Consider the following 27,862-nt stretch of genomic DNA (forward strand, 5'->3'; position numbering starts at 1 on the left):
AATTATAAGAACCCAAATATATATATATATATATATAATACATTTATACAACTTTAAAATGTGATTTAGTGCCTTCCTTTTGCAATCTCATTCGTATATGTACAAATAATTATATAATTTTAGTCGTTACTTTAAAAAAGGAGTATACATCACTTGCTTCATCTCCTAGACATTATATTAGTAATATATATTTAAATTTAAAAATTGCCTCGAGTCAAAACACACTGATAAGAGAGGCAAGTATTGCGGGGCATTACTCTCTCTCTCTCTAAAAGCTAGGATATTGGGATGTGTAATGCACTCATTTATATAATTAGGACCCTCCCAAAGTCTCTCATATGTGGAATATAATAGCTCCGATCCCCCAGTCAATTCGTGATGCTTCTGTCACTGGTAATCCACCAGAAGGGCTCACCACCTCAACAAACTTAGGTTTGGCTCTAATTAATACCACTTTATCATAAGACTATTACTTTCTTTCCAAAAAGTTAATTCAGTGAGATATGCAATGCACTCACTTATATAGAAAGATCCTCCTCAAGTTCCTCTAATATGAGACATAACGTAAGGCACCCTATACATTCCCAAGGGAAAAGCATGGAATTGTAGCCTTATAATTCGTGTCTATCATCTAAGAAATTTAACATTCGCTTCATTTAATTAACAAATTTACATTTTGGATAAATAAATTTTTTCATTTCAAAGTTAACACAATTATATGTTGAAGTTACTTTAAGAAAGTTCAATTACAAAAACTAAGTTATGTTGAAGTTACTTTATGAAAGTTTAATTAAAAAACTAAATTAAATAAGATAACCTACATGGTACAAATAATAAAACAAAAACCAAATCATTAATTTCTATAATTTTATTGGATTTTGCTTTTAGTTATTATAGTTTTTTCAATCATTATAAGAACTAAAAATATTAAAATTTTAGGGATTTGAATCACAAACGTCGTTTAATTTTACTGAAACTATAAGGACTAAAAATAAAAAAAAATTATAAGGACTAAAAGTAAAATATCATAAAACTATAAAAATTGATAATTATGTTTTTCTAATAACCTAATAATAAATGCATTAGCTTTGTAGTTTGTAGTGATGTAAAAATAATGGACACTTGTTCTACTAACAAGAAAGTTATAGGATTCAGTTTTAGTGCTTATCTTAGAATGAGCATCGTGGTACTCAATACCAAAACACTACATTTTGTAGTGTTAATTTTTTTTCTTTTTGTAAATCAAAAAATTATTATAATAATAAATAAATATTATAAAATTATTATTTTAATATTTAATAAATAAATTTAACTTGTTAAAATTTGATCTCAACAATTCAGATAAAAATTTTGGTTTGAACAATTCAAAACTATATTAAAAAAATTACCCAAAAAAATGACCTGAAAAATTTAAAATAGGAGTTGAGTCTAGCAAAATAAACTAATTTCTCACGATGTAACAAAACAATGTTTAAATTCCTATTAAAAAAAGTACTTATATTTAATACTGGCTATGTCTTAAATAATATTACATCTCATAGATGGACAACTATGCAAAATCAATAAAATAAAAAATATTTCATAGAATATATTTAGTTACATTTTTATTTTTTTACTACAATTCTAAATTGTTTAGACCAAAATTTTTATCTGAACTGTTTAGGTCAAATTTTAACAAGTTAAATTTATTTATTTATTAAATATTAAAATAATAATTTTATAATATTTATTTATAAGTATAAAACAATGTTGTGATTTAACAAAAAGAAAAGAAAAAAAAATTAACACCGCAAAACGCAAGGTTTATGTGTTGAGCACTGAAATTGAATTGGAAAGTTATATCCTCCTACCCAGAGGTAGAGTTCGAGCTCTAGAGATTGGAATTTGTGTTGGATTGGGAGGTGTAGTAGAAAATTAAAATTCAAATCCCAATCATGATCAAAACCAATCAAACTCGTTTAAATTAAGGTAGATAGAATAGTTATCTTTTTGTTTTCATACTTCTCACGTATTTTCTTCAAGTATTTGGATTTTAGAAGTTAACAATCTAAATCTGCTCCCTCTATTAATATCCACATGAACACCTTTTTAACACAAATAACGTGGTAACGCTCTCCATATCTAATGTCTGTCTATCCTTAAATCAAACACCCTTTTTGTTTTTTGGGATATTTTTGTGGCTCTCAAAGAGTTTTGTCGTCAAGAGACTCACACATTAGAAACTCATCCCTTTTATCTTAGATTAGGTTTTTTGTAGCCAACGAAATTAAATTTAATTTATCTCATAAATTAAATATATGATATCATATTTAATTTAAATTTATCTCATAAGTTCAAATTATATAACTAATATGATATCTTCCTATATCATGTTAGTTATTAAATTTAATTTATCATATAAAACAAAACTTAAAACTAACACAATAATACAATACAATATAACATATATCATATATATATATATATATATATATTATTTATATATATACAAATATATATATATATATATATTGAAAATATATAAATATATATTATATTATATTTTAAATTTTATACATCATATACATATATATATATATATACATATACAAATATTTATCATATAAATATTTAAATGCATATATATATATATATATATATAATTCATTTACTTTAGATAAAGTATTATATTCATTGAATCTAGATACATTTTAGATTTAATGAATTTGGATATTATAACTCGAGTTGAGTTATTTTTACATGCGATATTATAGGCTCATATGAAATTGGCAATAAGCCAATAATACTACTAGTCTACAAGTCTCAAGTAGTCTCTAGAAGAAATTTTGACTATGCAATTCATATAGAAATTGATGGTCTGATGTAACATATCATATAATTGTATCACATCTCTTTTGTCACACCATATTTTGGTTAAGTGTGAGATATGAAATTGTCATTTTTCTTTATCTAACCATTATTTTTTTGATCTCTAAGTGTACTGACTATAGTAATAGAAAAAACCTTTCAATTATAGTATGAGCATACATTTTTCAATCTTACTCATGGAGGGGCCTAGCAATATCTCTCAATTATTGTGAAGGATAAATTTCATCTTGACTACTCATATTCCTCTTCATAAATATAACTAAACTCAATTATAGCATTTATGATCACTCGGTTAAAGGTTACTTTTGACTAAGTCAAAGTTTAGTAGTCATCATATAAAAATTCATGATGATCTTAGGTCAAAGGGCTTAATGATATGGTTACATATAAGATAAGTTTATGACTTGTATCATGAAGCTTTCTCATAACGAGTTGGCCCAATACCTTGTATCCTTTTAAGTACTTATGATTTTGATTAATATCTTTATAATTAATTGAAGTTATACTAATTTTATTTCATCTATGATCTCTCAGATGATCGACCAATAACATTTAAGACAATTATTATAACTTATTTAAAGATATAGTTATCATAACAAATATATAATTAATATGTTAATAAAAAATTTATTAAATAATAATGTTCATAGTAAAATTATTAGTCTAAGGCACAATTTCTAGCAAGATGATCTACGTGGGACAAGCTCGGAACCCGGTTCCAACTTAAAAGTGAAATAATAATAATAATAATAATAATAATAATACACGAGCTTTCGTCTCCAGCTCCTACACGTCTAAGTCTGAACACTGAACCCACCACTTTGTTCTTAATTTCGGGGAGCTAATTTGGAATTTTCTTCTCTTTTTCCACCATTGACGACCTCCGCTAATTTATACTTTAGCCACAACACACTCCCACATGTATAGTTCACGCAAGCTTCATCCTTTCCATAACCAGACGCTACACGTCTACATATCAGACACGCCAACCAGGTCACTTATAAGTGGCCACCTGGTAACTTTTAAATCACCGCGCCGTCCTCTCTTCTATAAAATGCTCTCTCCGGACCATTCTGATTCTAAAATCAAGCTATCATGGCTAGGCTCAATTCCAGAAACAAAACCCCGATATTGCTTTCCGATGGCTGTGTCTTCTTCGGAGGTGTGGTCGCTGCTGTTTTTGTGGTTTGGGGTTTCTGGTCCTTCATTGCCCCGTTTCCTGCTAAAAACGCGAACTTTCAGTCCGTCACCAGTAAGTTGAAATCCCTAAAAGGTCCCGACGGCGCTCTGAGCTGTGCCTCCAGTACTCGTGGTCCTGATCTCCGACACGACGCCCCGGAAAAAACCTTCTACGATGACCCCGAAATGGGGTACTCACTGGACAATCCGATGAAGAACTGGGACGACAAACGGAAGGAGTGGCTGTCGCTTCATCCGTCGTTCATCCAGGGATTGCAAGAGAGGATTCTTATTGTGACGGGATCTCAGCCGTTTCCTTGTCAGAATCCGATCGGCGATCACCTGCTCCTGAGGTTCTTCAAGAACAAAGTGGATTACTGCCGTGTCCACGGGTACAACATCTTCTACAACAACGTGCTGCTTCATCCGAAGATGGAAACGTACTGGTCCAAGTATCCGATGATAAAAGCCGCGATGCTGGCCCATCCGGAGGCCGAGTGGATCTGGTGGGTCGACTCGGATGCCATGTTCACGGACATGGATTTCAAGCTCCCATTGCGCCGTTACAAGGATCACAACCTTATGATTCAAGGGTGGCCCACTCTGATACAAGAAGAGAAAAGCTCGATGGGTCTAAACGCCGGCGTGTTCCTGATTAGAAACTGCCAGTGGTCGTTGGATTTCATGGACGTGTGGACGAGCATGGGCCCACAGTCACCGGACTACAAAAAGTGGGGCGAGATACAGAGAAACACCTTCAAGGACAAGAATTACCCGGAGTCCGATGATCAGGCAGGGCTGGCTTACTTGATCGGGGAAGAGAAAGAGAAATGGGGGAACAAGATTTACTTAGAAACAGAGTACGCGTTCTCGGGGTACTGGGAGAATCTGGTAGGGACGTTTGAGAATATTTCAGAGAAATACAATGAAGTAGAGAGAGAGGAGACGAGGCTGAGGAGGAGGCATGCAGAGATGGTGAGTGAGAGTTACGGTGCGGCGAGGGTGGCGAAACTGAAAGACGCGAGCTGGAAGAGGCCGTTCATAACACACTTCACGGGCTGCCAACCTTGCAATGGGAATCACGATGAGAGGTATTCAGGGGACGCTTGTTGGGATGGAATGAAGAAGGCTCTGAATTTTGCTGATAATCAGGTGCTGCGTAACTACGGTTTCGTGCATCCCGATCTGCTGGATAACTCCGTTTCTCCTACCCCTTTCGATTACCCTGCCTGACACCCTCATTAGGTAATTACTTATTTCTTTTAATTAATTAATTATATGCGCACAAACTCGACTCCTCATGGGTGATGAGATAAGGGTCATGGGTTGTCCAGATTTAGGAATATTGTTTTAAATTTAAAAGTTTTAATTTTTAATAAATTTATTTATTATCAAATTAGACGGTACAAATTCAATGTGAATAGCATAATTTAGTATTAAACTCTTTTTATAAATTAACTATTTATATCTATTATAGGAAATCGAGATTTAGTATTAAAATTTTTTATACACGATTTATTTTTAATGAGAAAAGCACAACTTGCCAATCCAGACTGACAGGACACTGAGGTTTTTTTTTTTTTAAAAAAAGGAAAGTTAAAAATTTTAAATTTGAACCATAAATTTGTATATCAATTTATAAAAATTATAAATAATTTTAATATTAAATTTAAACCATCTAAATTAAATTTAGACTATCCAGATTGGTCACAAGTAGATTTATTAAAAATTTATCATTATCTATTTTAATAAATACAAAACAAAAATATAAACTAAAAAATTTAAATATGAATCGTCCAAATTAAATTTGAATGGCCTATATCTCATTAGGTGATGAGAGTTGAATTATAGTGAAAAAAAAATACAATAATGGCACTTTATTTGAAATACAAATAAAAATTAATATATATTGGAAAAATCATAATCAAAGATCACTATACATGATTAATTGATATGCAAACTAAATAATTTTGATGTTATTTTGTAGGACTGAATGACCTAAATGTAATTAAAATTTATTGTGAAAACATAAAAATATTCCTTATATATATATATATATACATATAATTTATTGTTATCCAAATAAAAATGAAACTTGCTTTTTCTTGAATGAAGACTTGTTCATCAGATTACAATAATTTTTTTCAACTGTCAAGTTAATATTTTGGAGTTATTAATGAAGGAATTCATTGTTGTTAAAATAAAAATAAGACTTATTTCTCGAATTGGAGACTTATTAATCAAATCACAACATTTGTTCTTCTCCACATTTTTTTAAATTATTTTTAAAAAATTATTGTTAAAATGGAAATGAGATTTTTTTTTCGAATGGGTACTTATTCACTAAATTACAACACTTATTCATTTCCACTACTAAGTTAATTTTTTTGAAGTTGATAATAACAAAAATGATTGTTGTTAAAAATGAAAATGTGACTTTTTTCAATGAGGACTTGTTAAAAGCGTGTACACACACAACAAATTTTAATTACATCTAGATCCTTTAGTCATGTATAATAATATTAAAATTATTTGATCATGTAGAGTAATTAATTGTATCTATTGATTCTTACTTTTAATTTTCCCATATATATTTTTGGGAGAATTATAGTCAGCTTCCTTTTAAGAAAACTAATCACGAACAAGGACCAACAACAAGTCTCATTCGAAAAATAACAAGTCATATTTTACATTTTAATAATGATCTATTTTGAATTGATCCTTATCCATAATAAATTTTTTTGAGAGAGAATTGGTATTTCTCCCTACATTTTTCTTGGACCAACAATAAATAAATAATATTATATTTTCCGATGCATGCTGCCTTTTATAACTATGCCAGTTTCTGGGCCATATTGGGCCTTGTTTGCCGGTGATTATTGTCTTTAGTTTCTGAAGAGCTTTTGACTGGAATCAACAGGATTAGAGGAGCCGCGTAACGAGCCACCGAGGTACGAGCGTGAGATGGGCATGGGAATTAATACTATCGTTAAGGTTATATGTATGTCAATACCCCTAGATTGATTCCCTTTTAGGGTTGCTCTTCGTTTATCATATTGTACCCAAAACAATGTTCATGTTATGTCGTTCCCTTCTCTATCCTGACTGGTTGAAATGGCTCTCTGGACATGTTAGATGCATAGCAATATAATTATTTGCGTTTTATGACGTTCCAATGTTCACATGATTTATACAATCTGAAATGGCTCTGTAAACTCAGGACGCGACTTGTTTTCAAATATCAATTACAGGCTTACAGCTGCTATTTTAAGCGCGATCGTTCAGCAGCTGATGAAGTGACTAACTTGTTTTCTTCTACCAGCCACTTTCTTAATTTTCGTTTTTCTCAAACCAGAATGCTCAACTGCAGGAAGTTTAAGATGCACTTCACTCCAAAAGGGGAAAAAAAAAGGAAATTTTTTTTATTTTGAGAATAAAAAATGAAGTTCAGTTCCGAATTCCAAGTAGCTGTGACTGTGCTTCGTGACAATAACAGTGCTACCTCCATGCCACAATGGAATTGGCTTTGCTAGCCGACAGCTCCATTGCACCAAATAGAAGATCTGAACCATCCAGATTAATTTGAACATTCCAGATTTTAGATTTTTATAAATATATTTAATTTAATATTTTACTAAATATAAAATAAAAAATAAAAATATTAAATCTCAACTCAAATCTTCTCTCTGATGCAATGGCAGCAAAGCCAAATCCATACTACACAATATAATATTTCCAATAAGTTATCTGTATCTTCCACGGTTACATAAAAGGACAAATCCAATGAGCTTTCTTCCATTATCGGTTCCATTTCGAGTTAGCTAATTGCTAATCCTACGTCCACCGATCCTTCGAAACTAGTAATGGAGAAGATGAACAATGGCTGCATCGCATCCCCGAAAACTCTCAAGTCCCGAATCCAAAATGGCGAAGTCCTCTACGGCGTATCTCTCCTCAGCTTCTCCCCTACAGTCGCAGAGATCTTAGGCTACGTTGGCTACGACTTCGTCCTCATCGATATGGAGCACGGCCCCGGCGGAATTTCCGATGCCCTCCCGTGCATCCACGCACTTGCCGCCACCCAAACTGCAGCCATCTTCCGCGTTCCCGAGAACTCGCCGGTCTGGGTCAGGAAGGCCATCGACCTTGGCGCGCAGGGCATCATTTTCCCCATGATTGAAGACCCTGAATCAGCCACAAAAGCGGTGTTGTATTGCCGTTACCCACCGGCCGGAGTTCGAGCAGTGGCCGGACCCATTGTGAGAGCGTCGAAATACGGGCTCGATCCGGATTACCCGGACCGAACCAGTAAGGAGTTGCTGATAGTATGTCAGATTGAATCAGAGGCGGGAGTGAAGAACGTGAAAGAGATAGCAAGCGTGGACGGCGTGGACATGATAATGGTGGGGCCACTCGACCTGAGCGCAAGCATAGGTTGCTTGACGAATCCAAAAAATGAGAAGGTAAAGATGATGATCGATGAAGTGGAGAAGACAGTTTTGGAGCTTGAACGCAAAGATGGTGGTGGGCCTTACTTGGGCAGGTTCGGAACCGCTAGTGATGGACCTCAACAGTATCAGAATGGTGGGTATCGCTTGATTCGTGTTAATGTGGATGTCATCCTCTTCAAAAATGCGTGCCTCGAGGACATCAAGAGGTTCAAGTCAGCAAAATAAATGGATATTGATATGTGTCTTCCTGTTGGTTGTAACAAAATTGTAATTGTATCTGTCGTGTGAAACAATAGACAGGCTGAGTCTTTTCCTGTGTCCGTATGTTTAATTCTTATCTTCAAAATTGAAGATCCTTCTTCCTGAACATCATAGAAATAATGTCTAATATTATCGTACCTGCATAAGCTAACACTCACCAGGTCTCTTTTGCTTCACGACATCCTCATGTTGGTAGTAATGCAACGGTGAAGAATTCACCCCGCGAATTTAGACCACGTATAAGCTAACAAGTCTCTGATAATTAATACTACAATGGTCATGTACTTCTCGTTTACTACTGCAAATTAATTCAACAGAAACGTCACCATCGTTCCAAATCAGAAGCTAATGGTCATCTTTGAGATCAACAGAAGGATTTGAAGTGGGGTGTTGATTGGGATTTTCAGAATTAGAGGAGTTTTGCTTTCCCTTCGCCATTCGTTTTGCTTTCCGTCGCTGATTTACTTTCTTCGAGGTTGGAGGACCTAAACCAGGTTATGCGACAATATTGAGCTGTTCAATTTCAAAGATCAGGAACACAACAAGAAGTGCACAAAGGATTCTGACCTGGCTCGTCTGCACCACAATATTCCTGGCTCTCAGAGGCATTTGATCGAACACCTGGAGGGTGATTCGCACCTTCATGGGCATCCAAGTCGCCGTTGGTGGGTAACAACGGCCCGATTAATTTTCCGCGACGGATGGCTTCTTCCTTCAGCTTCTTCTTACGGATTTTCTTCCGCTGAGCCCTGGTCAGCTTTTGCGACTCAGATTCCTGTACTTCGTCGCCGCTTGCAGAGGCACTCTCATAGCCATCCAAAGCATCTGCACCAAATAAGAGAAGTTTGGTGATTGTTTGAGTAGTATAGTTTTCAATTAAAACAAATTATATGGCGTAAAACCTGGAATAGCATCAGAACCAGACCCTTGGATCGAAGCCTGCACAGGATTTGACTCTTGTTCTTCTGGCTAAAATGATGACATTGTTACATCATCCATGAAAAAGAAGCGAATGCCGGGAAAAAAGGAAAGAAAGGGAAGGAAGAGGGGAGTGAGAGAGAAATAGTACATGGAATGGAGGAGACTCATATTGAGGCGGAGGTGGAAAGAGCGTGTTAACGATGGCCTCATTGAACTTGCGTTTTCTCTCTTCCCGGTTCATGAAACCCACAGAATTGAAAACGAGGCAGTGTGCTACTAATTTGATAAACCAGAGCCAAAAACACGAATGGAAGAGTCACACGCTGTGGTCGTGGTCGACTGATTTTTCTCAAATACACGCCTCCCCTAGAAGGGATCACCTGGTGTGGTGTGGTGTGGCGACTTTCGAGACTCTCGGGTTTCTTACTGTCATGTGAGAAGATTTTTCACTGGGTTTAAAAAAAAAAAAATTAAAATACTAATTTGCCCCCAAATTTTCGTTTGAGGTCAGGCACCCTGCACCTTCAAGTCAAGGTCATCTCATATATTAAAAAAAAAACAATTTATATCCTTAACTTTATATATTTATTATATTTATATTTAATTAAATTATATGAATTTTAATATATTAATTCAATTAACAACAAAAATTTATTATAAGATAAATAATATTTAAAAGATTCACATATCTTGACTTGATTAAATACAAAGACTTTAAATATATAAAGTTAAGTATATAAGTTTTTTTATTAAAAAATAGAGTAATAACTTACTTGGTTAAATACATGATAGTTTGGCTATTAATTGATATAAAAAAATAGATTTAAAAATTTTATACATTGATTTAGAAAATTATAAAAAATATTTTATTAAAAGATCATACTAATTAAGTCTTTTAAACTATAAATAATTTTAATATACTAATATTATTTTTTATCCATATAAATTATAAAATATAAAATAATCATTTTATGCAATCACTTTATTGATTATCAGATATTATCGAGTTACCAATATTAGAAACTACAGGCAAAGAATTTAGAAAATATTATATTTGTTTTGATAAAATTTTGTTAAAATTTTAAATATTTTAATAATTTAAATATTATTATTTATAAATATTTTTCTGAAATTTATAAATATTATTTTTAAGTATTGATTGCCTAACTAGTTTTTCTGAAATTTATAGGTAAATGTGTTTTTCATGCTAAATGATTTGTAAATTAAAATAGTATGATACATTATAAATCTTCCTTCAAAATTTATAACTCCTCCTTCAAATTAAAATTTGATTTGTAAATTGTGCGAGAATATTTATAAATAATTAATGTTTATATTATGAAATATTAAAGTATTAATATTTTAAATTATATTTTTATTTCTAATTCAACCATCTTAATTTCAACATAGCAAACGGGCCCTAATAGCAAGGTCGGATAATGAAAGCAAAAAACAAAATTAAATCCATAAATGCTCCAAATTTTCTTCCATCTAAAAAAATGAACTCATAAACACTAAACAAATGTTAATTGCTTGCATTCGGAAAAAATAAATGGTAAGTCAGTCAGTTTTTAAAAATATTAAGAAAGGTTAAAATATATTTTTAATCTTCTAATTTTATATAAAGTTTTAATTTATTTCTTTAATTTTATAACATAATTTTTTAATCATTTAATTTTAATATTGTTAATTTTAATTTTTTTATTAATTATTATTATTTTTAAAAAAATTAATCTTAATTTGTTAAAATTTGAGAATGTTTCCTTAAATTGAAAGTTTAATATAAAAATTTGTTAAAATAAAATTAATTATATTGAGATTATAAGATTAAAAAAATATTTTATAAAATTAAGGGATTAAAATAAAAATTTATTTAAAATTAAAAAATTAGATGTATATTTTAATTCATTAAGAAATAAATAAATTGGATTAACCGGATTGGTCCACACGCCTAATGGATCAAGTCGGCTTGCTTTTAAATGGGTTCCATTTTTCAGCCTAGCCCACTCATTTTGGCGGCCTAGATGGAATGGTCTTTTTGACTTTTTCATACTAACGTAAATGGAGAAAAGCAGGAAATTCTGATGTAGCATTGATCGATTTGATTCTTATCGTTGAGTACAACTTTGGTTCAATGAGAAAGATGAAGATAAATCATCCAACACAATTTACAAAAGTAAAATAAAAGATAATTCTATATTACTCTATTATTTATTGACGTGGCTGTTAATTTATTTCTTACAATTAGATTTTATCCCACCCGTATATAGATTTGGAGATTAGAGATATGTTCTAAACTATGCACACCAATTAATCAAGAAAATTAGGAAGAATACAGTATAAGCCTAAATTTAATAATATATATAACCTATCTGTTTAAAAATATATTACATTTTGTTAAGAAAAATGTTTAAAAATATAAAGTATTTTGAGTTTTCAAAATACAATAATATTTTTTTCAAAAATATCATTAATTAAGATGTGTAATTTTAAATAAAGATAAATATGAAAAGAGTATGTAATTTTAAAAATAATTAACTACTAACTAATTCATTAGAATGTATAATTTGGTTAAAAGTTACTTAGTTTCTTGACCAAAGGAGGTATACTGTGGCATTTTACAAAAATTCTGAATTTCCATGTATAATTTTATACAACTGCAGCAGAGTTGATGCTAGTAGAAGTTGTGAACCGAAATTTGTACAGAGCTAGAAGAACAATAATCAAGGCTTCCAGAGAATCCTCTCATCAAGTTTCTTATTGGACTTGGTAAATTATATTTTACGGTATTACTTAGATGGGTTGCTTAATTAGTAGTAAATAACTTTTTACAAAAATAATTTCAGTAAGAATTAAGTAATTGCAATAATTCAGTACAAGAGACGTTTTGTCAAATCCCATGGGCGCTTTCGTGCGTTAGTTTTATTATACGTACAATTCAACGGATGAGTTGCTTGAAATTCCACGTTCTCAGTCATAAGTCATAATTAAGATCTTCGAGAAAGATATAACAAGACTAATTAACTAATTATACATTAACCAACGATTTGTAGAAGTAAACAAAAAGTAAGGAAAAAGGGAAGAGATACAAGACGCAGGTTGTTTTAATCTCTTCGATAAACATATTTTTTAATATTATTTATTGGGGAATGAATCTTTTGCTCATTTTTTTTTAAAAACAACATGTAAACAGATGTGTATATTTTATTGTCTAAATGTGATTTGGATAATTCAGGTCAGAGGAAATTTGGATAAGATTTCAACGTTCAAAGTTGGAAATCAAAACAATTCAGTTAAAGAAAAAGTGGAAATCAAAGCAATGAAGGCTTTTATTGCGTTTTCAGAAACAGAAATGGCTTTAAAAAATCTACATTCCTTTCTCGTCAACAAACGGAGGCTGTGAACTAGCTCAACCCTTTTGTATTAATATAAAAATGGAATTTTGATCAAAGACTTTAATACTAGCATCAACAAATTTTTATTTGATTTTCTAAGAAAAATATGTAAATTTTTTTTAGTTTGTGATATTAATTTGTGAAAATATATTTTTCTCTCATTTAATTTATAAATTAACAAAATATAAAGAAAAAAATTTTCAAATCAAATTAAAATAAATAAATTTTAATGTATTAATAATGTTAATAAAATGAGTTTGTTATAAAATAAATAATATATAAAATATCTACATGTCTTTACTCTATTTTATAAAGTGATATGAATAAACTCAGTTTAATTTTTCTGCCCAATAACTCCTTTCACATCACGGATGAGATTATTACTATTACTATTACTATTATTATTATTATTATTTTGGCCAAAAGCACGGCCGAGATTATGAAAATTCCAATTTCCCATACGTAAATATTTTTTCAGCTACTCGTTCGTGGTTGTACATATGTAGTTATTAGTTCATTCTAACTTATAAAATATTTTTAAAAATTTTTTTTAAAAAAATATAAAATATTTTGGATAAATTAAGGTTTCATTAAATGCATCAATTTTAATATTATTTTTTTTTTTTATAATTAATTTTCATCTCTTTTTTTAATGTATTAAATAATAGGTATTTTGAGAAGTTTATATTTTTATTTTAAAAAAATAAAATTATTCAGTGTATTTAATAAAATTTATTAATATGTAAAATTTTATTTAAAAATATTTTATAATTTAAAATGAAGAGAGTATTTGGTGTTGTTACAGCAGTAAAGGAATAAAATGGGACGGGGCATAATAAATGATTTGGAAGAAACAAAAGTAACCAAAATATAAATCTGTTAGGACTGAATCCTTCAACAAAATGAGCCTTTAAAAATAAGAAAGGTAATAATGAAAAAGTCCAACCATAAAATCATCGTGAGTCCGTGACGTTGTTCTTATCCAGTACAAATAACTGTGTCAAACATGCAATACATAAATACTTATATATTCATTATTTACATATAGGCAGTTGCAAATCTATTTATATGTGAGAGTGAGTAAATGCTCTCGATCACTTAAAAAAAAAAAAATTACATGTTGGTGTAAGAAAATTTTACTCTTTTCTCTCACCAAATTTAGGATTTTGAATCTATCAAAATATCAATCTTCCTTGTTTGAAAAAATAATGTTTCAATGTAATACTAAAATTTAAATATATTTTTATATTTTAAAAACAGCGGCGTAAATATAATTATTTAATTAATTTTATTTAACTTAAAATTAAACATATTGTATTTAAATAATAAATTTTTAAATCTTTTTTTAAAATGCTTTTGCTAACCAAAGGTCCTCGATTTGGGAACAGCTTTAGGTGGTGTGCTTATCATCGTATGGAGGGTGATTTAAGCCTTTCATTTTTTATCAACCGATCTTTGTTGTTGATTTAAAATTATGTTTTAGATATTTTTATATCATATTAATCAACATAAAAATATTTAAAAATTGAAAAAATTATAATATTAAGTATGCGTTATTTTTTTATGTTTATTAGAAGGTAAATACTATGGTACTTATCTCCTCTCATAAAATTTGGAGAGTCCAAACCTAAGTTTTTTATTTTTTTTATTTTTTTTTAAAATAAAAATTTGTAAAAAATATAAAAATATTTAATAAATTTATTTATCACTTAGTACAAATTTAATGTGGATGACCCACTTTAATGTTAATTTTTTATTATTTTTATAAATTGATTATTTAGAAACACTGTAAACAGTACAAATATAATTTAAAATATTTAATTTAATATTAAAAATTTTATAATTTTAACTAATTGACTATTTAGATATGCTCAAATAATTCAGATTTAATATTATAATTTTTTATAATTTTTATTTTGATAAATATAATATAAAAATGTTTAAAAAATTTTAAATTAACAATAGATATCGTTTGAAAAAAAAAATGAAGAGCCTAGATTACCCATAAAGGTAATTGCCACGTGGTGCAGATCAGTATCGATGTGCGCAACTGAGGAGCAGCCAATGCGGTACCCTCCGTCTGCCGCTGTACGTAGGTCCATCTTGTGAACATGAATGAATGATTGCTTTGCTGTTTCTTTTAATTTTCAAACTTCCGACGAAAAATTTTAATGAACGTAATTAATTAATTATAATTATTCCCCTTTTACATATCGGATGAAAAATTATTTACCATATCGTCAACTGTTTTTCCAAAAAAAAAATGCAAGAGCGTGCGCATGCAGAAGCATGACTGGTTTAATTTAAAAATAATAAGCAGTTATTTTCATGAGTAGATTTTTATTTTGGGTAAGAGCAAAAAGCTATGGATGAGTATGGATTATACTCAACGTTGAAAGTATCAACAAGTCTACAACAAGAAAGTCAGCTGAGAAGCTCCTTCTCAGAAGAAGCAAGATAATTATAAAGAGATGAATATATATATATATATATACACACACATTATCAGGGCCGCCAGTTACGGTTGAGTACCAGCTGCAAATTGCTGGACACACTCAGTTTTTTCAATTTTCATTTTAATTAATTTGATAATTAATGCCTAATTAAACACTTCATTCCATCCCTACAACAAGTTGGGGGACTTTAAAGTGAAAGCCATCACATAATGACCTTTTGGCTTGCTTGGTTCTAGAGCTGAAAAATGAATAGATTTGGCTTATATAAGCTTAGTTTTTATAGGCCTAATCTTTAAAGGTAGGGCCTTTAAGCTTGATTTTTTTAAAATATTTTTTTTAAAATTCAAATTTTATATAAAGGGCTTAGGGTCAAACTTATAAGCCCTTATTATTATTATTTTATTTTTTAGAATTTTTAAAAATTAAAAATTTTAATTATAATATTTCATATATTTTTTAAAAATACAAATTATAGTGTTTAAAAATTAAAAATAAATAATAAAAATTTTAATTTTAAAATATAAACATATATTTTAAATTTTAAATTTAATTTAAAAATTAAAAATATTTTATTTTTAACTGAAAAATAAAAACGGGTTTAAAGGGGTTGTTCGAGCCGAGGTCCATTTTTTTAGGGTCTATCAAGGTTGAGCTTAAAAGTTTAATTTTTTAAAAAATGTTATTTTTTTAAAACCCGAACCCTTATAAAAATATGTTTAAATGAATAGCCCTACAAATTCGACTCTTATTCCTGACTTTACTTAGCTCCTAGCTCGTGCATCTTTTGTTTACCTTTCAAAACCATTAAAACTGCGGTGAGCCATGGTTTTTATAATTTCTAATATAAAACCAAGTACACATTATTAATATGCTGTATAGCTGCTCTTTAAAAAAAAAAATTGAGCATTTGAGCTGGGCTTAACTTGAATTACACAATATGAAAGGTTTAATTAGAATAGCAATGAATGATTTGAGATGTTTGCCGTTGCATTCTATCATTAAAAAATCTATTCCATTTTTGTTTTAACAAATAATTGATGCCTAATTAAACACTTCATTCCATCCCTACAAGTTGGGGAACTTTAAAGTGAAAGCCATCACATAATGACTATTTGGCTTGCTTGGCTCTAGAGCTAGAAAATAGATGGACCAGCTCATATAAGTTTGGCTCTTATGAGCCCAACTCTTAAAGGTAGAGCTTTTGAGTTTAATTTTTTTAAAATATTGTTTTTTAAATCTAGCCCTTATATAAAAGATCAAGGGTCAGACCTATAAGTCTTTATTATTATTATTATTATTTTTTATATTTTTTAAAAATTAAAATTTTTAATTATAATATTTTATATATTTTTTAAAAATACAAATTATTGTATTTAAAAATTAAAAATAAATAATAAAAATTTTAATTTTAAAGTATAAATATTTATTTTAAAGTTTAAATTTAATTTAAAAATTAAAAATATTTTATTTTTTAATGAAAAAATAAAAATGAGCTTAAAAGGGCCACTCAAGTCTGAATCCTTTTTTTTAAGATCTATCAAGGTAGGGCTTAAAAGTTTAATTTTCTTAAAAAATGTTATTTTTTTCAAGCTCAAACCCTTATAAAAATAGGTTGAAATGAACAGCCCTATAAACTCAACTCTTATTCCTAACTTTACTTGGCTCCTAGGTCATGTATCTTTCGTTTACCTTTCAAAACCATTAAAACTGCAGTGAGCCATGGCTTTTACAATTTCCAATATAAAACCAAGTGTACATTATTAATATGCTGTATAGCTGCTCTTTTTAAAAAAAAAAAAAATTGAGCATTTGAGCTGGCCTTAACTTGAATTACACAATATGAAAGGTTTAATTAGAATAGCAATGAATGATTTGAGATGTTTGCCGTTGCATTCTATCATCAAAAAATCTATTCCATTTTTTTTTTAACAGCCTAAATTTTTCAATGTTATGCACAGCCAAACTCTGAAGAATCGAAACTCAGACTCCATTTGGCGTAGATTTTCACAACACTGCGAAAAGAGACGTATATTCTTGGAATATTTAACAGTTTCAATTTCAATCCTTGGCACAAATACGAATGTAATAACTGAAGAACAGAATCAGGAAGCTAATAATAATCTAATAAGTCTCACAGAATTAAACACAGACATACAAACAAGAAAGAATTTCACAATTCTCAGCTCCTTACGTTACTTGGGATAATTAATTCCTGAGAGAATACACCGGCGCTTCTGCGAACGGCGTGGCTTCTGCTTCTACCATGAATCGATGGCTTGGTCTTGAGATCGTCTTCAAATTCACACGGCTTGTCTTCATCAATCCTTCCGATTCCGACACTGCGACTCCGAGGCACTGCCATCTTAGACGCCTTGGCCGGTGCCTGCGACGGCGACGTCTGTTTCTGAGGTGAAAGATCGAGCCCTGCACGATGGCGGTAAGGCACAGTATTAGCCCTCACGAGCTCCCTGTAGTCATCAGAAGCAGACTCCGACGCGGCGGAGCCGACGCTGAAGCTGCGAGGGAGGACGAGGGGATGGGCGGCGGGGCAGCCGAAGGTGGTGTCGATGGAGTTGAAGTGAGGAGAGCAGCGGTTCATGCCATTGACGTACAAGTCACGAGCCTTGGAGAGGAATCGGATGGGAGCTTTCATGTACCAACTCAGTTTCCTCTGTTTGATGGCCTTCTTGTTCCCCATACCGTAATTCAATGGGCTGTTTCCTATGAAACCTTGAGAGATCAATCACCGTATTATATATTCTCTTCTCATACAGTGGAAGCACGATTGAAGCTGGGATAAGATAGAAAATTGTGGGCTGATTCTTATGCTTGAAATGAAAATCCGGTAATTAATAATTGGTTGTTTGATTTGATGGATGGATGGACTGATTTTTTTTATTATTTTCAGTCACATGATCGTACTATGTCAATTACAATTTGACGCTCATATGGTTGGTAGGCAGCCTAAATTCCCCCCCCCCCCCGCCAAAGTCCCAACCCGGGGCAACAAAGAAAAAGTTACTATTATAAATTAGGAAGGTAACTTAAAATTAATGATTTTTAAAATCTATACTCCCTATATTTAAAAATGTAAAATATTTTTTTATTAAATCTCACCTCTAATAAAATAATTACTTATTTAAAATTAATTATATTTTTTTATATTTATTCCTATTTAATCAATAAAGACACTTAAAAAAAAGATAATGATCATATTTTAAAAGACTAAAAATATCTTGTATTTTTTTAACATTTAACCCCTCAAAAAATGCCTTACATTTTTAAACGTAGAAAGTAATAATTATTAAAAAACATGATAATAAATTAATTAAAATCTATTTAGTAATTTGAGTCTTTAAGAATATATAATTTAGAGATTTTTCAACTAAATTTTTTATAACAAATAATTTAGGTGAGTTGAATTACAAGCTCATTAAGATTAGGATATGTTTTCACATTCAATGAACTTTTATAAAATTATTTATAAATTGTTTATAAATAAAGTCCTCATATTATCAATAATATTTGATCCATTGAGATTTAATCTCATGATTTTATAGATTATGAATTAAATTTTCATCAACTGAACAACTACGATAAACTCAGCTTCTTTAAGAAATAAATCATTCCGTATGTTTTTATGTGTTTTCCTAATAATATATGCGGATGAGTTTCGTCGGACCCCAACATACTCCAAAAAAAAAAAAAAAAACGATAGAGTTTACGACTTTCCTTCAGCTTGTCATCTTGTCAAGTACGTACGGTTTTTATCTCTGTGAAGTTAATTCTGATACTCCCCGCTTTCTTTCTTTCTTTCTTTTTGATTAAGATGATGCTCCCCCCTTTCTTTAATTTGTGCATGCATGAATGTGATTAATATTTTTATAGTATTAATTAATTAGTTTCTAATATATCGTAAAAAATATTTTGATTGACAAATTACCAATTCTACAGTGATTGATCAAACCGATGATTCATATATTGGTCTAGTGTGACTGTCGATCCAATTAATTAAATAATGTGTCGGCACTATATTAACTAACTTTTGATCAGGACAAATATTTTAACTTCTAACAGAAGTTGAAGAGACCAACTGATTGAAAATAAGGGCTCATTCACCAAAAAAAAAAAAACAATTAAAAATTAATCAAAGAAAGAAAAAGATATGAAATAAACTGAGAAAAATTACATATTGAACGATGAGGTGCTGATCGGGTGAACGTGCGGAATTTGTCAAAGGATTATGCATAAAAAGTAAAAAAACATTCAAAACGTCAGAACTAAAATGTTTACAAGGGCGTGTTTGGATTAGCGTTGAATAACGTAGAGGTGGATAAAATTAATTTATAAGTATATGTAAATTTCTTTTTGGGTTGAATTGATTTTGTCAAAACGCAGAAGCATGTGGAAGTTGTTTATGAAAAGAATCATATTTTAGGCTTTCATGATTGATCTAATTAAAATATATGTGGGTGTTTGGTTGAGAAACTAGATTATTTATTTAATTACATTACAATATAAGTATTACATATCAAAATCAATTATGAACCTCAAATTTTAATTTTATTAAAAATATCCAAATATCTTTATACTAAAATGCCTGAAACGCGCGTTCATAGAATGATAGAACTAGTTGTTGAGTTTACACTGTGGATCAGAGTTAATTAGTGTGTTAGAATATAATAAGAGGATATTAGTCTTCAAAGTTTTAGCTAATGACAATCCAGAAAGTTTGGAAAATGATACCACCATAAATTATTCGAATTTGGAATCAGAATTAATGATATATAAGTAATGCTTAGTGTAATGCGGTCGGACTTTTTTTATTCCATCGTTCTCCTTGCGGTTTTGGCCAATCAAGATTGACTGTTTATGTTGCTGAATCTTTGAATTCTTCATTCATTCTCAATACTTGCAGGGAAGAAGATTAATGGTCTTATTATTTCTGATGTTAGAGCAGAGAATACACACAAAGCAGACGCACGCGCATAAATGTGTGTGTCATGGTCTCAAAATTGATAAAATGAGCTTGATTTTGCACTCCAATAAAAAATTAAATAGAAAATGGCGTACAACAAAGCTGGCACATCCATACGCAGCATGTCAAAGCAAGATATGGTTTTAATGTGATACACAAAAGGGAAACTTTGTTTGCTTTGACGGGAACACAAACATCACATTTTGCATTTTCTAATGACATGCTGCTTCTGAGAATAATGCAATATTAATCGATCTCAGAGACCAAACATGAAACATTCTAGTGACTGGCTTGACGTAAAATGACATGGATGTAGCATGATGCAGATACAAGCAATAAATTCTTTTGGGATTATGTAATTCTTGTACAGACAAACTGTACTATCTTATTAGTAGACTATCCAATAAAAACATGTCATATTATGTGATTGTAAAAATTGATTCTGTTATTAATGATGATAAAGAGAAAAAAGATAAAAAAAATTAAAGAGAAACCCTATTTCAAAAAAAAAACCATTAGAGATAATAACACATGAAATTTTATTTGATTGAAATAATACAATTTTATTGGATAATTTATAAATGATGTGGTGTATTGGGTCAATGCAAGAATCTCTCATGACCCTGAATATATTTGAATTGAATATGATGTTTGAACACTATGATTAACCTTCTAAAAACTCCCTAAATGTGGTAGTCTCCCCACGCTGGGCATTATGCATTTGTGCTGAACTGCTGGGTATGGATGAGGCTATACATTATCAAAGGAGGACAAAACAGGAAATCTACCTTTTCAAAAAAAAAAAAAAACATTGTATGCGTATTTAACCCAAAAACAGAATAAATTGGGCTTGCCTCGGCAATTTTGCCCTTCTCTCACCTTCCAATACCGGTGGGCCCAATCACTCTTGGGCCACAGCCAAGTCTTCCAAGTTCCAACCCATCTTTCATTTTTGGCCGAACATCTTTCTTTCTTTCTTTCTTTTTTTTTTTCACTAGCTTAAAGTTTATATTTTTTTTGGGTAACAATTAGCTTAAAGTTTATACGGTTTGAATGACTATGCATATGTTTTAGGTAAATTTATCCTCCAAGTGATGAAGTATTTTAAATTTTTATGGTAATTTAATTTGTAGATAATTATTATTAGGATTAGTTTAGATGAGAAAAAAATAAAGTCTATCTACAAACTTGTTTCTTTGCTTAATTTTCTTTTCAAAGAGGAGAATGTATGGATAAATTAAAAAAAAGGAGAATGGCTAAAAAAGACATCCTTGGAAGGCATATTGTTGTCGGAGACCAAAATCAACTTTAAAGACCAAACCATTTTTAATATTCAGAAAATACTCTAAACCAAATGATTTTATTGCCCTTTTGTGTTAAATGAATGAAATTTAAAAAAAGACATTGATTCTTTGCATGCATTCCCTAATTAGAGAACCACCAGAGAAACGAAGAATGGTCAGCTGTGATGAATGGCGTCAACGAAGAAGCAATTAATGGTGTGAGCAAGGATGTGATAGGAAGAGATTAAGAACGGCTGGATGTTGCCACCGCTTCCTTCTTGTTAGATGCACCGTCCTTCATCTTTGTTGCTCCCTTCTCTAAGTCAATCTTTAGGTACATGTGTATACGCTTACAATGCAAGGTGCAATGGTATAGGTTTTGGGTACAAGGGTATAATTTTACCTTGCACCCCAAGCCTATATCTTGCACCAAGCCTATATCTTGCATCTTACATCTTAAAGTTATACCCTTGCTCTCTAAGCTTGTACTCTTGCATCTAAAGTCAAATCTATACCCAAAGGGCATAGCTTCTCAAAAGAAGGGAGCATCCAAAGGCAGAACCAGAGTTTAATTTTGAGGGGGGCCAAATTTTTTAGGTTAATGAATATTATTAATTTAAGTAACTAAATATTACGTATATAATAAATTATATAGAATTCTTTTTTCCAAATAAATTATATAGAACTAGACGCCATTGAATATTAAGACTGAAGACAGGATAGAAATTTTTTTTTTTTTTGCATTCATAAGACAATCTTAAAAATGATGTGTTATTTTAAATTATTTAATTTAAAAAGCTAAAGAAAAAAATAGACTAACTTGTATATATAAATATTATGCATCATTCCTTTTTTATGAATAAAAAGTTAACACTACTTATGTCCCAAATTATATAAGAAACTTTGATAAAAATAAAGTTTTATTAATTATATTTTTTCAATATTATCATTCTCATATATTTTTTCTCTTTAATATTCTTTCACATAAAATATTAAATGAAGAACATTTTTAGAAGTTCATGTATTTGTTTTGAAAAATAAGGTTGTAAGGTATATTTAATGAGTTTTACTAGCATATATAATTTTATCTAAAAATATCTTATAAATTGATATGGAAGGAATATTAATCAATAAAAATATTTTAACCAACTAAAAATTTATTTTATAATATATAAGATATATCACATATCATGGGTATATTATATGTAAAAGGTACATTATATATATATATATATATATATTCTAAAGAGGGCAAGGTTGGTTTTTCAAGGGTAAATGTGTAAATTTACCCTTAAACTTTTTCTTCAGGGGTGCATAATATTCTAAACTTTTATTGAGAGCAATGTTACCTTGAAACTCTCAAAAATGATGTAATGTTGCCCTCCTGTCAGGGTTGACTATTTGTTGACCGTTTTATTTGACTGGATTTGCCACGTGACATTTTTTTAAAAGTTAAAAAATAGTAAAGGTGCAAATTTATCCTGAAACTTTTCCTACATAGGTGCTTAGTATCCTCAACTTCTTTTTTAAGGCAATATTGCCCCGAAAACTCTCCAAAACAGTGCAATGTTGTTCTGCTATCAGAGTTGACCATTTTATTTGACTTCACTTGCCAAGTGATAGCTACGTGGCATTTTAAAAAAATTAAAAAAAATGCCATCCCCTCCCTCTTGTGTCTTAGTTGCACATTACTCTCCCTCCTTCACAGTCAGCCATTCTTCTTGTCTTCATTCCTCCCTCCTCCACTATCGACATTTGCGAGACAAAAGCTAAATGAGAAGCCCTATAGCCGTTGCCTACTGAGTTATTACTTTTCCCTACTTGGCGTTAGACAATTTGAGTTGTTAACTTTTTGTTCTTTTTTTTAGATATTTTGAGCTGTTCTTAATTGTTAGGTTCTTGAGTTGTATTCTTTATTTTCTTCCTCTCTACTCCCTGTCTTTAATTTTTTTATGTTTAAAACTTAGGTTCGATTGTTTTTCTTGATTATTTTTTGATGTTGAAAATTTGAGTTTTATTTTTCATCTTAATGTTTTGAGTTATTTTGCATTTTGTGTTGTGGATGAAGAAGAAGAAGCTGATGAGGAGGAAGCATTATTTTATTTTTTTTATAATTTTTAAAAAATTCCACATGGCAAGTGAAGTCAAACAAAACGGTCAACTTTGACAATAGAGCAACATTGCAAAAAAAAAAGTTCATGATACTAAGCACACTTAGAGGAAAAGTTTCAGGGTAACCTTGCACATTTACCATTTTTTTATTTTTTTTTAAAAGCCACGTGGTAAGTCCAGTCAAACAAAACGATCAACAAACAATCAACTTTAACGGCAGGACAACATTGCACCATTTTTGAGTGTTATGGGGCAACATTACTCTTAATAAAAGTTTAGAATACCAGACACCCCTTGAGGAAAAAGTTCAAGGGTAACTTTTCACCTTTACCCTTTTTTCAACTATGTCTCACACACACACACACACACAAAAGGGTGGAGGGAAGGGGAGGGGGAGGGCCTCCTTGTTAGAGTATAAAGATTAGTTTATAATTTTGTAATTAGTTATATCTCTTGTATATGTGTGTATTCTCTTTATATTGTTACTTATATGTGTTAGCTTCTCATAAAGTCTATTGTAACAGCCTTGCACAGTCCTGTACTATTTATCAGTGTATTGAGAACCTTCTAGGTATCTTGCCTTGGCCTCATTCATTTCAATTGTCCTTTGTCTCATTCTTGGTATCAGAGTGTATAGACTCTTTCTTTTTCATTCTGCCATGGCTATTTATGTAGGAGCTCTCATCTCTTCTACATCTCCTCCCTCTATTATTATTCATACTGGCTCTAAGATCAACCTATTATTTTCATCCTCTCAATCCTCTGTCTTGATAAAGTTAGACCATGATAATTTTCTTTTATAGGAATATATTATTCTGCCTCTTGTTGGGGGGAATAAACTTGAATCTCATATTAATGGTACTACTCAGATCCCTCCTCATGTGGTTGTTGAAGGTGCCACGACCAAGCCTAATTCTGCCTTTGAGGAATAGTCAACAGCCGATTGTCTTCTAGTTAGTTGGCTTCGTAATACAATGAGTGTGGGTATTGCTTCATAACTGCTTTACTATCACTCAGTTAATAATCTCTCAAAAGGTGCTCGTTCACTTTCTGGTGTTGCTACCAAAGCTTATATGATGATTTACAAAGGTTTATCGAATGAGAAAGAATGGTTTGAAGATGGATGAGTACTTGTCCAAGATGAAGAACATTATAGATCAGTTAACACTTGCTAGGTCCCATGTTGCCACCGAAGATCTTATCATTCATACTCTCAATGGCCTTGATGCTGAGTATAACAACATTACTGTTAAACTCATTGATGCTCTTAATCTCTCATGTATTGATGCTCAAGCTGCTTTGCTTGCTTATAAAAGTCGTTTAGATCAGCTTAATAGTTTTCCATGCTTTCTTTGCAACCTTCAATTAAGTGCATGTTTGGATAATAAGATAACCAGCGTTCTTAATGAAGCTCATCAACCCAGCTTTTTCATTAGCGTTCTGGCGCTTGGGTGAAATAACGTTAGAAGCATTAAATGCTTTTTAAATTTTTATTCTCTCTGCTCATTATCTGCTATCTACCCGAGTCCGTGAGTCCCAAGCCTCCTTCTTCATTATCGTTGTCCCATGGTTGTAGAGTTATCTGAGCTTGCAACTAATGCTTTGAGTTTATGAATGAAGACTGAAATGCTTGAAAGATGTGATGCAAAAGTTGCTGCGTCTAAGCTCCTCTAATATTATAATCTGCACTGTGGGTAGCACTTCTTTCGCTCTCAGTCTTCCCTCAGGAACCCTCAATCTCACGTTCTCGTTTCCTACCAAGAAACCTAACTATTTCTACTCCTACAATGGCTACTTTTGCTTCATTTACTTCGTCTTTGGCTACGTCACTTATCAGTAAGAAACCCTTTGCTTTAAGCTCTGCTCCGTCATCTCACTACTTGGCCATTCTAGTTGCTTCTTTGAATAGTTGCTGTATCTGTAAGTGTGCAGTCAAAGATAGGATGCTTTCTCCAGCACGAGTTGTGGTTAAAGATGGAAGGAATGGGCCAAGAGTTAGGTGGTTGCATTCGAGCTCAAATGGCTCTTCTCTCACTGTTTCTATACATGAAGCTACAAGCTTAGATAACTCTTGTTATCGAAGATTTAGGGGAAGAGGGCAAAAGCACAACTTCATTGCCTTCAACGGTGAACTCACGGTAACTCTTTCTTATGCCAACAGCCAACTAAGAACAGAGAAGGAAGGAGAAAAAAAGACAGAGATGGAAGATGGTTCTTGGCTTCTTCACTCTGTCCCTAGCATTTTTACGTTCGAAAAGGAAAGAAGAGAGGAAAGAGAGAGAGGAAAAAAATCTAATTAAGGTAGGGGCGTAATTGTAATTTTATGAGGCTGGAAAAATAAAATAAAATAAAACAAGACTAGAACACAAGACTTGATTATTGATAACTTAAACTCCACTAGAGCAACTCTCTTTAGTAAATTTGTATCAAAATACATAATATCATTAAAATGCCTCACCATCAATTTTTTAATTTTAAATAAATTTCAGGTAACATTTGGAATATAGAAGAATAGGTTTGTAATTATATGAAAAATACTCAAATTTAAATGTATGAAGAAATATTCTTAATATAATTAGAGATCAACTTGTAGATCATGTCAATTGAATATTTTATAATTTATAAATTTATTTTAGCTTTTCATAATTGAACATTTAAAATTTTTACTTATTAATTGTGATTTTAAGTTTATTATTTTTTACTTATTAATTAGTCAAAAAAATATATACAAAAAAATTTATGTAAATTTTTCTTATTAAAAATCTCAACTGACTTTTGAATTAAATCATCTAAACAAATTTCAATTTATCCAACTAGCTTTTGAAAAAAGGTATCTAAACATAAATCATGTTATATTAACTGACTTATTCTCTAACCTTAGTTTGTTAACTTCAGTTGAATTCTACTCTCAGTTATAAATTTTTTAATTCAAACACACTCTGACTTTGCTCAATATGATGACAGTCACTCAGGCACCTAGCATGGTTCTCATTCTCATAGAGGCAATTGCTCGTGTGGTCGTTCGTCATGAGGAGGGGGTTGTCTGAATTGTGACTTGTGCCATCGTCATGGTCACGTGGTTGCTAATTGCTACTATAAGCTTGACCGTACATTTTAGCCTTCGTCTTATGGTTTCTCTCCTCATGCTTTTTATGCTTCACCATCTCAGTTAATGACTTTACCTGGTACCTCAATTGTGGGGAGAATTTTCATGTCACCCCTGACTCGATTTAGCTTGATTACGTTACTCTAGTAGTTAAAAATCACTTAACTATATGTATTGGTGAACACACACGTATCTATGGTATCGACTCTATCACTCTTCCCTGCTCAAAATGATTCTATTCTTCATCTTAATAGTATTCTACTGATCCCTTTTGCTACTAAAAATCTGTTAAGTGTTTCTCACCTTGTTGATGATAACTCTGTTATTATTAAGTTTTCTAATCAAGGTTATGTTGTAAAGGACAAGGGGACCAAGCAGGTTCTATTGCGAGGGATGTCTTAGTAGGGAATGTATCCAATGGGTCAGGAAAGTAGTTTGCATTAACAACCACAAGTTCATCTTACTCGTTATGATTATAATCTAGAAGCTTTTTTCTCAAACTACCTTGATTGGCATTACAAGCTCGACTATCCTAGTGATAGGATTTTAAAACAAGTTTTGAATAACTATAATGCTAAAGTTAGTTTCAATGACAGAACCTTTTGTAAGGCATGCCAGTATGGCAAATCTAAATTACTACTATTTTTCTTATCATCTTTTCATGCTTTAATTCGCTTGAGCTTGTTCATGCCGATTTATGGGGCCCATCTCCAATTCAATCTATTTATGGATACAAATTTTATATTCACTTTATTGATGATTTTAGTCAATACATATGGTTTTATCCATTAAAACATAAGTGTAAAGCAGTTAATGCATTTAATCATTTTTGAGCTCTAGTTAAAAATCAAT

At 31.0% G+C, this 27,862-nt stretch overlaps 4 protein-coding genes across 6 annotated transcripts; 2 read left to right on the forward strand and 2 right to left on the reverse strand.

The window, feature by feature from the left end:
* Positions 1–3,898: 3,898 nt before the first annotated feature.
* LOC129311825 (galactomannan galactosyltransferase 1-like) lies at positions 3,899–7,215 on the forward strand. Its single transcript, XM_054954297.1, has 2 exons — positions 3,899–5,292; positions 6,968–7,215. Exon 1 carries the CDS (start codon positions 3,964–3,966, stop codon positions 5,278–5,280), a length of 1,317 nt encoding a protein of 438 aa, XP_054810272.1. The 5' UTR covers positions 3,899–3,963; the 3' UTR covers positions 5,281–5,292; positions 6,968–7,215.
* A 538-nt stretch (positions 7,216–7,753) lies between these two features.
* LOC129311445 (uncharacterized) lies at positions 7,754–8,801 on the forward strand. The gene has a single exon (XM_054953774.1). It carries the CDS (start codon positions 7,911–7,913, stop codon positions 8,721–8,723), a length of 813 nt encoding a protein of 270 aa, XP_054809749.1. The 5' UTR covers positions 7,754–7,910; the 3' UTR covers positions 8,724–8,801.
* Positions 8,802–8,948: 147 nt separating this feature from the next.
* On the reverse strand, positions 8,949–10,051 carry LOC129311446 (uncharacterized). Of its 3 annotated transcripts, none has more exons than XM_054953778.1 (4): positions 9,829–10,051; positions 9,685–9,724; positions 9,327–9,584; positions 8,949–9,244 (listed from the first exon to the last, which is right to left on the reverse strand). In XM_054953778.1, the coding sequence occupies exons 1-4, from the start codon at positions 9,919–9,921 to the stop codon at positions 9,105–9,107; spliced, it is 531 nt and encodes a 176-aa protein (XP_054809753.1). In that variant the 5' UTR covers positions 9,922–10,051; the 3' UTR covers positions 8,949–9,104. The 3 variants fall into 3 exon arrangements, with proteins under 3 accessions (XP_054809753.1, XP_054809751.1, XP_054809750.1); XM_054953776.1 differs by having other exon boundaries at positions 9,662–9,728; positions 9,829–10,050; XM_054953775.1 differs by having other exon boundaries at positions 9,685–9,728; positions 9,829–9,926.
* Positions 10,052–17,562: 7,511 nt separating this feature from the next.
* On the reverse strand, positions 17,563–18,340 carry LOC129312189 (uncharacterized). Its single transcript, XM_054954818.1, has one exon. It carries the CDS (start codon positions 18,227–18,229, stop codon positions 17,711–17,713), a length of 519 nt encoding a protein of 172 aa, XP_054810793.1. The 5' UTR covers positions 18,230–18,340; the 3' UTR covers positions 17,563–17,710.
* Positions 18,341–27,862: the final 9,522 nt, after the last annotated feature.

Source organism: Prosopis cineraria, unplaced genomic scaffold (assembly GCF_029017545.1).
Source record: "Prosopis cineraria cultivar Desert tree isolate PC_DT_omini unplaced genomic scaffold, ASM2901754v1 PC5, whole genome shotgun sequence".
Taxonomy (NCBI): Eukaryota; Viridiplantae; Streptophyta; class Magnoliopsida; order Fabales; family Fabaceae; genus Prosopis; species Prosopis cineraria.